This window comes from Ascaphus truei, chromosome 1 (genome assembly GCF_040206685.1).
Source record: "Ascaphus truei isolate aAscTru1 chromosome 1, aAscTru1.hap1, whole genome shotgun sequence".
Taxonomy (NCBI): domain Eukaryota; kingdom Metazoa; phylum Chordata; class Amphibia; order Anura; family Ascaphidae; genus Ascaphus; species Ascaphus truei.
Window position 1 is genome coordinate 164051678 of NC_134483.1, and position 15154 is coordinate 164066831.

A 15154-nucleotide genomic window follows, 5' to 3' on the forward strand; every position below is an offset into this window, starting at 1 on the left:
GTCCTAACTTGCTGACGTGTGCTGTCCCATGTAGCGAGTCAGGGAGCCCGAGCCTGACTTCCCAAACTGGCACACTTGGATAATACATCCAGGATGCCAGAGTCCTTCTATTACAGCAAGAGCAAGGCTAAAAAGAAATGAGCCCGGTTCAATACCCTAGCAGCTCTCATGCTTGTAAGTGTTTTTTTTTTTTTCTTCTTCTCTATAATAACTGTATATATTCTCAAAGCCATAAGTATAATTTTTCCATGCCCTATTCTGTATGGCTTTGTGACAATAGCAGCAGTAGAAGGGCACAGGGACTGCAGTTACTGGCTGACAAGTGTGATAAAATGATCTCCCTTAACTAAACTCGTAAAGCACTAGGCAATAAAACTCAATCTCCTGTAAAATCCAATTAAGTCATTATCTGACTGATTGTATCTTTAATTGAAAACAGAAGTGACAGTAAATTTCTGTGATATATCAGGATCAATCGATACTGCTATACCACTCAGCCTCAAGAAGTGATTTATAATGTCAAACCCATATAGGTAACTCCACATTATTCTCTCTAAAACCACTGGTGGATGAAATTAAGAGTAAGTACATTTAATAAAAAACAAGATGGTCAGGTTATTGATTACAACAGATGGGGGTGAAATCAAATAGATGTTTTCAAAAGCACAAAGCGAAGAAAATACAAGTAATTTCTTTTTTTTTTTCTATTTTAATACAGCTCACCAAATATATACACACAAGGAAATTCAGTCATCAATAACATTTTTTTTTATTTCAGGTACAGCTGCGGCAACAACAGAGAACAATGTTTTTCCCCCCTCTTCTCTCAACGAGTTTCAGTTTTGTTTCTGTAACACAAGAAATCTCAACAAAAGGAAGATCCTAGAAATGCACAGTAACATTTGTAGGACGTTCACTTCCAGACAAAAGATAAATACAGTGTATGATGCATGGTCCTAAGGTTAATCGTCACAATGCAGAATGTTAAACGTGCATGTTATTAAAACGTTATGTCCAGCTAATATAATATCCTACAACAACTCTAAAACTCACAATGCAAATCAGGGGCAGCTTTTTAATTCAACAGAATAACTTGCTTCCCCAGTATTATTTAGAAACGACTTTAAACTTGGACACAAGAGTTTAGGATCTGTTTCTATCTGACATTTACAAATATAAAATCTTTCCTGTAGTAGAAATGAATGCAATATTATTTTTTCATCTACAAAAATGTGCATTATCCAAATAACCTTGGCACATACTGTACCTACGGAGTACTTTGTTCTAAACTTGGTGATCACCTGCAATTAACTCCTTTTAAACAATTTAAAAAAAATTGATTTTCACATATTGTATAAGTAAGGGGTCGGGAGAGGGGGATACAGAAAATAAAGTTGGGAGGGATGGTTAAACAAGTCTTCACATTAATGAACCCCTTTTTAATTCCAGAAAATGCCATTGTGACTTGATAGACAATATCCTGCCCAATAAAAACTCTTGATTGTCTTTGACTGCTAATAGTGTATCTCACACCTTTATATCACAGATACACATTGGAAGAACAAACTAGATATTTACTGTAGCAACTTCAAAACGGACTATGTGTGTGATTCCCAAATGCCTGGAGGTCCTATTTGGACTTCCAAATTTGAGCCATTATTTATTATTTTGATCATTGAAAGTTGATGTGCGATCATCCTTAATCTATTATTTCCTTCATCAGGACCAGTTGATAGTGATGTTATGCGTACAATATAAAGCTCAAACCATTTTATTTTTGTTCAGAGTAAGTTGACACGGTGATATTGCATAAACTTTTAGCCTAAAACATTACTTTTTCTTTTGCCGGTCAGCTTAAGTAATAATAAACTAACTAAATATTTTCATTAGCTCTGCGAAATGCAAACAAATAACAGTGTGTGTGCCTGGCACTTGTTACGTATTTCTGGGGATGGGTTCTCTCTGTAAGAGTTGCATTTAGCTGCCCATGAAAGCCTTCTCACTCCCCATCATCTATGACAGAGGTTACAGTGAAGGTGGCAGCCTCAGATGAACCATCACACTCTGCTACACCTTTGGTGCTTTCATTGCTAATGGGGGAATTGCTGGACAGGGAAACCAACCCGGAATCCTGGCTGCTGGGTGGGGAAAACACTGCAAAAAGAAGAAGAGAGAAAGGGGAGAGAAAAGAAGTTAAACTCTTGATTTCATTTTGAAGGTGGGGCACATGATGCACAAAATAATGTAGTTCTGCTTTCAGGACATTATTTGGGACCCCCAGTCACAATGGATGTAACTGTGTACATAATAGCACATTGCACAAACTTTGCACATAGGGAATGTTATTGAACACAAGTTAATGTAAATTCAGATCTGAAGACTGGTAGACAATCCTGAAGAAGGTGTAATTTTACATCGAAACGTTAACTGTACGATAAATTATTTTATTTTTCCATGTAGTAAAATTACAAAGGAGGGAGAGGGGAGAAGGCTTTCGAACCTCTCAGGGTCCTTCGACACCTGATGAAGGACCCTAAGACGTTCGAAAGCTTGTAATATTTCAACTACTTGTTGGTCCAATAAAAGTTATCATAGCACCTTCTCCCTCTCCCTCCTCTGCGATTTTGCTACATGGAAGAAAGGACCAAACACAGCTACTCACCCTTCTATGCCATTTATTTTTTCGAAAAGACTGGTGTGCTATTTTATTTTCTTTCCACCCTATACAAAGTAGGCACATGGCATTTATTTAATACATTAAGGTGTTTTCAAATGTCAATGAAAGCTTCTCTGTGTTCCAAATAACTGTATCATCAATGCTTTACACAGCCTCTTACCCACGGGGTTTGTTTGTTGACGTCTTGCTCAACAAGATAAGTGATAGCAGTTTAAATACAATAATAACTGTTGGAATAACTAATGCATTGTAACATACTTGTATATTAAATGTTAATTGCGGAAACAAATGTGAGGGGAATAAACCAAATGATCTTTGAAGTGGGAGAACCGATTGGAGACCTACTGGCAAACCCCTGCGATCTTGGGCAGGTTACATTATCAACTCTTCTTCTCAGCGCAGTTAGACTGCAAGCTTGTTGGGACTGAGGTTAATGCTGCGGTAAAGAATACAAAGCACAGTACCCCATACCCAGTGTATTATTAGCAACTAAGTATCATAAGATTAGTACAGCGGATCATAGCACCGCATGGTGAGCTTACTACCGATTTGACATGGCATCCATCATATAGGAGATCAACCAACGTACATTTGAGCACTGCAGACTGTATTAACAAAATGACTGTTATTAACACAAAAAAAGAAAGGGCTGTGGGAATTAAAACAGTGATTTGTGGCAGCTGACTGATATAAACAAAAAAGACAAAAGTCTACTTAATAAATGGAACAGACCTTAAAATAAGGCCTGGAAAAAACAAACTACCCGAAACAAATGATGTTTAATAAACTAAACGAAACCAAGCCGTTCATATGTATATAAGCAGTTACAAGTCACATTTGATACACAAATGAAGGCAGGCAGGTCCTGTGACCTTCTGGTTTGAGATCCTACCCTCAGCTCTCCCTCCCAGCTCCTGCCAAGCCTGAATGTAATTAAAGGGAAGCTGTAGTGGCAATTTCTCCCCTCATTAACTTGCTGATTGGTTTCAGCCTCAGGATTTCGCCAGGCTGCAGTTTGTCACCAATTCCAAATGGCCAATCGTTAATACTAATGTTTGTGTAACTAACTGCCGGCATCTGCCACTGCTCCTTGTACAACAATAATGGTGAGAGGGTACATTAGTGCTCATGTGTTAATTCAACCTGTGTTCATCAATGGAGAAATCTATGGTGTAATTAAGCTAAATGCATTGGTAGCCCGGTGCTGGTCTAAATCATGGCAGGCCTTACCGGCCTCTGACATGTTCAGTGTCAACACTTATGTTTGATTACAACCATTTTTACAGTTTACTGAAGCACATTGGCATGCTAAAGGCTCAATGCAAATGACACTGCTCATAGAAAATAATCCTGCATTTTACTTTAGGAAAACACCGTGCATCTAAGGTTCAATTTATGACAACGCTGCCAGCTGACCCCACAACCATATGTTTAAACTGGGCGAGATATGTCCCCTACACAGACAAAATCAGCCAACTTAGGCTGCATCCATGCTGCCGAAGACGGCGCTGTAGCGTGCGCGACGTCACCCGCGTTCAACGGGAGCATTTTGTGGTCAAGGTAGATGCGACGTTGGGGGCGTGTCTGTGACGTCACGGAGCTGGTTCGCCCTCATTGGGTGAACCGTTCACATGACCTGACCGTAGCTCCAAGGAATCAGTTTGAACGGATTCTTCGCGCACCGCGCACCCCCTCCTGCTGTCACGCTGTCTAGGGGCGCGATCCTTGCCTTAAGGACATCTGATCACGCCGCGCACGCCTCCGCGCGGTCTTCGGCAGCATGGACGCTGTCTTAATGTCCTGAAAATAACACATGCAGTCAAACATACACTGTGTTCAGAAAGAACGGGACCCCTTTTATTTTTGTCATATCTTACAGAAAAATCACAACATTTTCAGGAAAATCTGACCAATTATAGGTCTTTCACAGGTACAGGTAGTCGCCGATATACGACGTTACGATTTTCGTCAAATGCCTTATCCGCCGCATAATTCAGTCCGCTGGGCGCATTATCCGACGCTCACCACCGCGGATTAACATGGACCCGCAATTTGACGGATCGTTAACCCAGGGGGGCGCAATTTTTTTTCCCCTGCGCCCCCCTGCTGGCGGTCACCTCACCCCGCGCCCCCCTCTCCCCCACTTACCTCGGCTCCGGCGACATGACGTCACGGCGTTGCCATGGCGACGCGTGTGAAGCGTAAGTAAAGGTTTACAGAGGCCCTGCAGCTCCCCCGGCACTTAAACCGCGCGCCCCCCACTTGCGCACCGCTGCGTTAACCGACGGAGGTTTGCGGGACGCATTTTGTCGGATAAGCGACGACCAGCTGCAGATTATTAAATGTAAGAATTATTTGATAATCCAATAAATATTTCCTGATAAAGGACGGTCGCTTGCAGGACGAAAAAAATAATTAGTAAAACAACGTATCGTTCATGAGCAGCTGGATCAACGCGTTATCGATTATGGAATCAGACAGTGGCGTTCTCGGCTTCGGGCGTGCGTTTCAGCAGACAGAGGACAGTTTGAACACACACTTTCAACCACACTTTGAACTCAAACTTGATACTAATCTTAGTGTTACAGATTAGATTACAACAGTTTAACATATTTACGAGTTACGAAGGAAAAACGCCTATTTGTCATTTAATGAACATGAACCTACCTCAGTGTATCTGTTACTTGTTGGCATAATACAATGACATCAATTTAGTTAACATCAGTTGATTGTCTACATTGTGCTTCTTATATAGTGTTCATCTATATAACAGACCTACAATTGTGCACATTTTGCATGAACACGGTGTATATGTGGCTTGTGATACACCAATACAAAATACTTGCAATGAAAATGTTACATCAACATTTTTTTTATTAATAAAGAGAGCATCATTGTTTGCACCTTTAACCATTTCCCTGCCAATGCATTGTTGTTGTGTGCAAATTGCCATGACTTTATTTCGTGTTCTTGTTTCATACAGTTCATTGTGAAACTCTCAATGAGAAAAAAAAAATATCCCTGCACAGCAGTACTTCCCGGGGTTCTTACAAATGGCCCTAGTAAATGTTCTCAGATTGGCTTTGTTACAGTGCTGAAACATTATTTCCAGAGTAGATTTGCTACCTCATCTGGCCAATGTGAAAACAATAGAGTCCCACTGCTGAAAGCTATTTATACACGTCTGCGTGGGTCAGTGTGCAAACAAAAGGATGGGGATCACAGTTGACCTTCCTCTTTAGTCTGTGTAGTCTGAAAAACACAAGGCGATAACCCCGGAGCTAATGTGTGTCTGCACTGGGAGGAAGTATTCACTGGGCACATCTCCTCTGGGACTCATCAAGGGCAAACTAACCAAAAACATGCGGGAATCCTTGAGATTAAATGTATTTTACCAAAATCGTTTTAATAACCAGCGAAAGGGTTTATTGCCATGGTCCATTATGTATTATTTGTTTTACTCTGTGCCCAGGACATACTTGAAAACGAGAGGTAACTCTCAATGTATTACTTCCTGGTAAAATATTTTATAAATAAATAAATAAATAAATAAATTTAACTTTATCGATAATGGCTATCACCTATCAATAATGGCTATCATACTTTAGTGGGGGGGAGGGGAGGGAGAGATATGCTATGGGGTCTAGTTAGTACTTATTATAGCCTCCTGGCTGCAAAACTAGGGTAAACGCCGTATAAACAGCACCATATTTACAGAAGAAAAGGAATCCCATTGAAAGTACGGTAATTTGAGTTTTTCCATGAATAAATCTGATGCAAAGCTTTTACACTAGTTCTACCCAGGTTTGGCAGCTGGACACTTCAGTAAATAATCCCCTAAAAATCAAACCTATTATAAAGCCAGAAAACCACACATGTGTTCCAAACATTCACTTCTGATCTTTTCAGGGTACATTATACATACTCCAAAGCAGCCGTTTTTCTACCAAAAATTGTTACTGGAGCCCGAAAGGCAGCATCAGAGTATATATAGAATTCCCTCCATAGACTTGCACTGTACTCTTGTATTCCCCAGTGCATGTTAAATGGCATAGCACAGGATAAGATAATAATCAATTTATAGCTGTGAGCTTGCATTTTTGGGACAATGAAGCAAAGTCCAAAACTGGCTATTTTTTGTTACACATGGCACTTTTTCAAGTTAATTTCAGAACCCTCCTAACTACTGTAATCCAATTTGACCGACATTGATACATCCCATTATCACGTGTAAATCCCCCCAATCTCCTGTTATAAACCTCTCTCTGCCTAAAATCCTTGCTGAGTCAAAGGTGTACAATACAGTAACCCCGGTGAAGTGAGAACATAGCCCCTTATTGCATGCGCTCAGTACCCATTGGCCACTAGCAGAGCATTATAAATTAACTCTGAATTCTGAAATATATAAGAAGTGTGATATAAAACCATAAACACACCAGTGAAAAACACATTAAAAAAAGAACGAAACAAAGAGTCCTGTGTTTAGTATGATGGGATTCTGATGAAGTCCTTTCTACCACAAAGGGGAGGGAAAGAGTAAAACTGGGGGGAGAATTATTATACTTATAAAGTGTTTCTCACTTTACACTGGCACCAAGTGGTAATATGTGATAATAAGCAATTGTGTTTCAAGTATTTCTTTATTTATAAAATGTTTTACCAGGAAGTAATACATTGAGAGTTACCTCTCGTTTTCAAGTATGTCCTGGGCATAGTTAAGATGACAAATAATAAATACATGGTTACAAATATAGTTATATAAGTGAACAGGGTATACATTATATACAAGACATTGCACGCAGTTAGAAATAATATACATTATAGGCGTATGTTACAGATACAGACCAGATTAAAATGTGAGACAACTTTAGATTTTAAAGAATTTAGACTGGTGGTGGCTGTGAGAATTCTCCGGTAGGTTGTTCCAGTTGTGGGGTGCATGGTCAGAGAAGGAGTAGCGACTGGATACTTTGCTGAACCTTGGGACCATGAACAGTCTTTTAGAGTCAGATCTCAGATGATAAGTGCTGCATGTGGTAGGGGTGAGGAGCTTGTTCAGGTAGACGGGTAGCTTGCCCAGAAAGTATTTCAAGGCAAGACAGGAGAGATGAACTTTGCACCTAGACTCAAGTGATGACCAATCTAGTAGATGACTCATGATTTCTTTAATAGACACCCTCAGAGATCGAGGTCTAACCTCTTAGGTCATCGTAGCTAATCTGTCGCTAACCTTTAAGACTCTTCCTCGTTCTCTATGATAGAAAAAATAAAGAAAAGAGAAATTATTTGAAACCCTTATTACGTTTCTGAAGTTCCTTTTTTTATAGTGTTCCCTGTGTATAAATAGTACAAATGTATTTGTTCTCTAGTTAATGATGCAACAATCTTGAGATGCTAACAGAGGTTCTATCTTGAGCCAAATCTTGCTTTGTTTAGATCCTAAACAAGGCTAATGCTAAGGATATAGTCTGTGACAGGGGAAAAGAGAAGAGTGAAAGGTGTTGTTTCCCATTCAGAAGCACTATCATAGTTAATTCAAAGGGAGGGATGCAAGGTGATCTAGACATCTAGAAGCGCATCCACCCTCCATGAAGCGGCCTCCTGAAGTCATCAAAATGAAACCGATGCGTGTTTCTGTAAGCCCGACTTTTCTGAATTAACTATGATAGCGGTCCTACTATCCCCTGGATGCCAGTGCATTTAAGATCACTAAAGGGGGGATTTATATTTGGCCGTTAATGATATAAGTTAGACTCTGCTTGTAGAATCAAGCTATCTTCTATAATACTGTATATTGGCTAAAAATCAAGTCAGTTTCACTCTTCTCTTTTCACAGACTAGATCCTAAGCATTAGCCTTGTTTAGGATAAAAATCAGGGGTGGCTAACAGGTGGGCCACTTTGACAGCATTTGGAATGGCCCGCGTTATGATACTAGGGGAAGTCGGGCCCAGCTCCCACATACGCTCACGGGGCCCGCGTTCCCCTCCGCCGTGGGAGCGGAGGCCTTTCCCTTCCCGTTATTCTTAGGCATGTAATATAGTAAGCGCAGACGTGCGTGCGCACGGCATTGCACGTGGCGTGTGCGTTTAGTGCCTATAGGCCAAACGATGATGAGCGCAGCTAGGAGGCGTGGCCATGACGTCATAACAGTAGGCCACACTGCGATTGGCTCACAGTGTCATGTGGGACAACAGCCGCTCGAAATTACACATTTATTTGTATTTCCACACAGCTGCTGCGCCAACGCTGTCTGCCATGCGCGCGCGTGTCAGCACTGGATAAACTGTCATAGGGAGACAGGTATTTATCATAACCGCACGCACGCCAGCGCTTAGTATAATACCAGCCTGGGGGGGGAGGGGGGGAGAGAATTGAGTAAGAGGAGATGGGGGGAGGGGGGTTGAGTGAGTGATTGGTGTGGGGGGAATTGAGTGAGACAAGATGGGGGGAAATTGAGTGAGAGGGGAAATTGAGCGAGAGCAGTGGAGTTATTTAGTGAGAGAGAAGGTCAATGGGCGAGAGAGGACGGGGAGAGCAAGAGGAGTGGGGGTGAATGAGGGGATGGAAAAGTGGATGTAGGGGGGCAGTAGGACAGCTGCACACCAACAAATTTGTGCCCATTTATTGGCAAACCTGAAAAAAAGGTTGGACACTCCTGCTCTAAATGAAGCAAGATTTGTCTCAAGATAGAACCTCTGTTATCATCTCTAGATTGTGGCAGCATTAACTAGAGAACAAATACATCTGTACTATTTATACACAGGGAACACTATGTAAAAAAAGGGGAACTTTGGAAACTTAATAAGGGTTTCAAATAATGTATCTTTCCTTTTTCTATCAGAGGGAAAAAGAGTCTTAAAGGTTAGCAACAGATTAGATACGATGACCTAAGAGATTATACCTGTATCTCTGAGAGTTTATTGACTAAATAACGACTCATCTAGTTGAAACAACATTGTTTATTATCATCACATATTAGCACTCGGTGCCAGTGTAAAGTGAGCAACACTTTATTAGTATAATCCTTCTATCCGCAATTTTACTTGTTCCCTCCCCTTTGTGGTAGAAAGGATTTAACCAGAATTCCCTCATACTACCCAGAGGGATAAATATGTTTTTCATGGGCGAGTTTGTGGCTTAATATCACACTTCTTACATATTTGGGAATAAGTAAGTTATATTTTAATGCTCTGCTTGTGTTCAATTGGTACTGAGTGCATGTAATAAGGGCTGTGCTCTCAGAGTGCAGGGGTTACTGTAGTCTATTGTTAAATATGTCCCTCAGTGCATCTACCTAAAGATATTAAGGTTGAGCGAGTACAAATATTTGTGGTCAAAGTACAATGATAATACTGTATGAGATGCACATTTCTCTCAGCATCACTTCAGTGGTAAGACATCTTTTTTTATCAACAATTAAAAACCACAGCAAGCAAAGCCTGCATTAAGAAAATGCTGTTCACCACTGTACACCTCAACGAGCTGCCGTCTGTGGTTATCTAATGTGCCGAATTAAAAGTCCTAAACCTGTTACGTGGTGACAAAGATCCTCGCATCCCGTTTTCAAAAGGATTAGGGCCCATATTTACTGAGCAGCCTTCTACCATAAAACACCTTCTAGTCCTGGAAAACACTTTACAGCCTCTGCAGTAACAAAGGAAGGGAGTAGGTGGTAGGATGCCTTTTATGGAACCAACAAGTAGTGGATATGTTACAAGCTTTCGAACCTCTCAGGGTCATTACAGCCTATTGACTTGAATGGCCTTGTAAGGGGCTTTACGGTAGAAGACTGCTTAGTAAAAATGGGCCTATGTATTTCACGGAATCAAGTCGGGATAGAACGTGCGTAAAAGTATTCCCACACGCAGAAACGGGCGCAGGGGGTGTGGATTAAATAATTGCTTAAGGACCGGCCAAGCCATGGATCCCCAAGGTCAAGGAGCAGCTAACAGGCATGCAGGGCAACACATACCTAAGCACGTTGTCTCTCTTATCATTAAAGCTTGGTTAATTACTTGTTAATTAAAAAAAAAAAACATCTTTAAACCCTGGCTTGTTAGTGGCTTTCAAGGACTGAATTTGCGGAGCCCTCGAGCAATTATTACCATGCGATTAATACCCTGACTGACAGAATTGAACGCCCTAAACTGGGGTATTAATCAGCTGGTAATGCCATGTTCTGAGGAGATTATCACTATTATAGATTATATGTGCTTTATTTACGTATGTTACAGTGTTATTAACGGCACACTGCAGCCGGCCAGCAGCAGTTTTCCTAAGATCACTTCATGCTTCTCCTGAAAAGCATTTTTGAATTTGCCACTTTTAATTTCAGGTGGCAAATTAAACATGCTTCATGGAGGACGTGTGCACAGTCAAGAGAAAAAGCCAAGACCTGGCGGGACCCAAGCATCATTTCATTTACCTCCGTAAACAAGATAGCAGCAAATTCAAAGATTATTTACACTGAAGGGAAGTTAGAAGCTGCAGGCAGCCACTTCTGGAACATGGGCACAGAGGACAAAGGCTAATGTGGGGACCATGTCGGTGGCCTGGGACATACAGTAGTAGGGTGAGCCTTGCTGAGCCGCGTTGAGCAGATGCACTTACCCCCTGCATCTGTCATCAGCGCGGCTTTAGCAGCCGCTTCCGCACGCGTGCGGAGGCTCAGGTATTTTGGCGAGACAGGCAAATTTAAAATTTGCCGCTCAGGGAAGCGGAGGAGCGGTCACGTGACTGCTCACATCCAATGGGAGCGAGGGACTAGCCCCGCCTCCGCCCCGCCCCCAAAGCGCACTCACTGCCTTGCCTGCCAGGACACAAAAAAGCTCCAGTTTGAGCAGGCGAGGCAGAGCAGGAGCGGCCCGAGGCCTTATAGGTGCTCACTCCAGAAAGGGTTGACTGGAAGTGCTATAGTAATAGGGAAATTGGCTACAATGGTTTTATCTGCTTTATCAACTAATCTATCCATCTTTGTACTCACTGAGAAGAGACCTTGTGTTGACATGCCTAGGGATACAAGACATCTTTTGCAGAGCAAAACACCCAAAAGTGCATTCAAATGAATGGGCTGTAAGGCGTGTTTCTGTGCCAGAAGGTGTTTTATGGATTAAATAGCACCCCTTCATTTTCTATTATTTAATAGAGTCCTACACAGCTATTGCAGATATAGTAAAGACTCTAAACCTACCCTACGCCCTACAAACTTAGCACATCGGTTGAAGAATCTCAAAATAGATTGGCAAACTAAATCACTTGTGTATGACTACTTCTGAATTCACCCATAGCAACATCAAAACTCATTAATATTGGTTTTTGCAACAATAAAATCATGCAATAATTGCCGTTTCATTTCTTTGATATGTTCTGCTGTAAAAAGAAAACACAATCTGATAAAAGAAAATCAGCTTCTATTACTGAACTGCTTGCAGGTGCCACTAAAAATAATAATATGATCTTCGGAATTTGATCTTAATTAGGCAAATGAAATCAACCTTCAGTGAACTTTGATATCAGTTTGTATGCAACAGTTACAACTACTTTTTATACTCAGAGAACATTTTTAGTTTGTTATATTAAAGTGATATAACTGTTTACTTCCACAGGAAAAAGAGTAAAAAAAAAAAATTCCTCATTTCCCAACTACACTATAAAGGACAAAGCGGCCACTTTGCACAATATCGAATAAAGCCCTAAAAATATATGTTTACCCCCAAGCAGTACGATTGGGTAAATTTGACAAAATGGATCATTGAATTGGTCGGTTCCTCGTACGACCAAAGTGAACGAATGACAGTGGCCATGTATAATAGTCTATCTATGGGCAGGTAAGTAGCACTTTTTAAACAAAACATATGGATTCCTTGGTATACAAAAACTTTAAAGGGGCTTTACAACCTGCAACGACTTTCTTTTAGTGATAAGACTGTCTGCCAAAGCATGATGTTCCACTTCTTTTGCTCTTTTGTAATTGTGACGCCGTTATTAGTCAAACAGATATATATATATGTATATATATATATATAAATATATATATATCAAGGATAATTAGTATGTGATAAGCATGATTTTAAGCAGATACATTTTTTTTACAGTACACATCAACATTTTTAGCTGAACGTGACTGAATCTTTCCATGACACGGATCACAACTTGCTTTAAGTCCAATGCCAAAACTATTTATTTGTTATATTCCCAGTACTGGGAGAAGAGTCTAATAACTTCCCTCAAATGAATGGGGCTGACATTTTCTCCAGCACAGGGAACATGCCTTTGTAACATATTGAATACGGGCCCCTGATTCATGTCTCATTCTCTGACGTGACATATTTCACTGGACTCCAGCTGGTTTTGCCACATTCTCTACGCCTATCGTAACCTGGCTGAGTTTGCAGTCTTCTTCCATTTTAACAATCTAGAACCAGAACGTCACAAACGCATCCAAAACGGGCAAAGCGGGCGTCCTTGTATATAGACTGCTATATCTTTCCTTCCTAATCCAAATTGAGCTGTTGAATCACTGCTACGATGAAAGTGAGCTAAGGACAGTGGCATGTTTACTAGGTTAAAAGAACAAGACTGGACAAGCAGACGCATTTTCAAGTCTAGTTTTAAAATTTTAACTGTTCTGTGTTAAACAAATGCTTTTTCAGCGTCTCTACCATGTATATCTGATGCCGTTAGATGCTCAGACTTTCTGTCAGTTGTTTCTATAGCAAATTACAATGCGAGCCGCTAGACACGGTGGACCCCCGCCCCAAAAATGGAAACTTTTATTTTTAACAGGCTGCAAGTACTGTAAGTAAAATTGTTACTTTTAGGGTGATTGAAGCTTGAAGCCAAGTTCAACCGATGTTTTTTTTCCATTTTACCTGCCGTGGGACTGACACATTAATGCAGCCATGATAGTGATGTCCCAAACTGAAATACATGATTGTTTGATGGTTGAAAAAAATGGTAGGGCCTCGGGGATCCTGTGTGAGATATGTGGATTCACTTTTGTTCTCCTGATTTGAATTCTCCTTAGAAATCATACATTAAAGCATTTAACAAGTTGGAAATGGCCTAATCAAATAAACTGTAAAACTATTCCATCGAAGAAGCGGGGGATGTGGGAAGCAGCGGCCATTTTAAAAACCCTACGAAACAAAAACAGACATTATTGGTATTCGTTAGCAGAATCAAAACAGAAAACATAGAATCGGGGGAAAAAGGGAAAATGTACACAAATGAAGAAAATTAAATGGACTGCTGCTTTTAGCATTAATAATGAAAGAAAACAGGGGACGCACAATGAATGACACAACACACAAACAGATCCAATGACTGTTACTTCAAAATGTACTCCTTTCCCCCTCTTCATAAGATGCCTTTTCCCTTCACGAACTACTGCCCCTGTCACTAACATTTAACGTCATTAGGATTATCCCGGACGCCCACGGTTTGACAAGTTCATTGTGTACTTTCTAGAGTACTCATTCCTGGCGCTCAGAAGAAGGTGTGAAAGGTAACGCTCTGAATAGAGATCTTTATTCCACCTGATCGCATGGATTAGTGCATTCATTTCCAGGACATGCCTGCATTCTAGTTAATGGGAAGGCCGGGCCTCTGCCGATGGGAGTAATGAGAAGCCGATTGAGAGGACAGATATTCTCCTGCTGGTTTGTTCACCTTTTCCGCTCCTTTTACCTAAAAACGTTCAGTCACAATTATCCACTTGAGTTTTCCTCTTTTTGTTGTTGTTCGATGCTTTCTTTAACCAACTGCATTCCCGTCGCATATGATGCGGCTGCCCAAGTTCTAACAAACTTTTCTGATTCAGAGCTATTTCGATGGGCAAACAATTTTATAACAGGCTCTATCAACATTTGTGTCTGCGAGGGACATTTCCTCAGTTTCTACAGCGTAAAAACACCCTGAGGTCCATCAATTTATATTATTAGTGGCTCTACACAGGGGTAAAACTGAAGCAAACCCCTCACCCCCAATAAACAGACCTATTAAGGAAACAAAATGCAATTGAAAGCAATGGGATTTTTTTTTTTAAATTTCTTTGGTTAATCGGAGTTTTTACATCAATACTGACCCAGGTCTGCAGTCATGAGACTTGGATAAATACTCCCCATTTATCAGAACGCAGGCAAAGAGGTCGGCATTAAATGTAAAAAAAGACTGATTTAACAAGGTAACTTACATGTTTTACCTTTGGCGCTTCAGCAAGAACAAAATAATAAACAAGGTCTGGTGTGCGTTTAGACCAAGTCCAGTGATCCTGTTCCACAAACAGTTCCGTTTTTCAGGATATCCCTGCTTCAGCACAGGTTTCTCAATCAGTGGCTCAGGTCGTTGAGATAAGGGGCTTTTTACTGCGGCGATATTGTTTTAACGTGGATGTTTGCAAATAAACGTGACAACGAATAATGACTTATTCACCTGTTATGCACTAAAGTTCGAAACCTGACGATATCGGGCTACA

At 40.8% G+C, this 15154-nt stretch overlaps 1 protein-coding gene across 2 annotated transcripts in view; it reads right to left on the reverse strand.

The window, feature by feature from the left end:
- Positions 1–703: 703 nt before the first annotated feature.
- DMRT1 (doublesex and mab-3 related transcription factor 1) overlaps positions 704–15154 on the reverse strand; it is a 199909-nt gene continuing 185458 nt past the window's right edge. For both annotated transcript variants that reach the window (XM_075597335.1, XM_075597326.1), the window contains exon 5: positions 704–2154. In XM_075597335.1, the coding sequence (XP_075453450.1) occupies positions 2068–2154 (87 nt within the window). In that variant the 3' untranslated portion in view covers positions 704–2067. The remainder of the gene's footprint in view (positions 2155–15154) is intronic.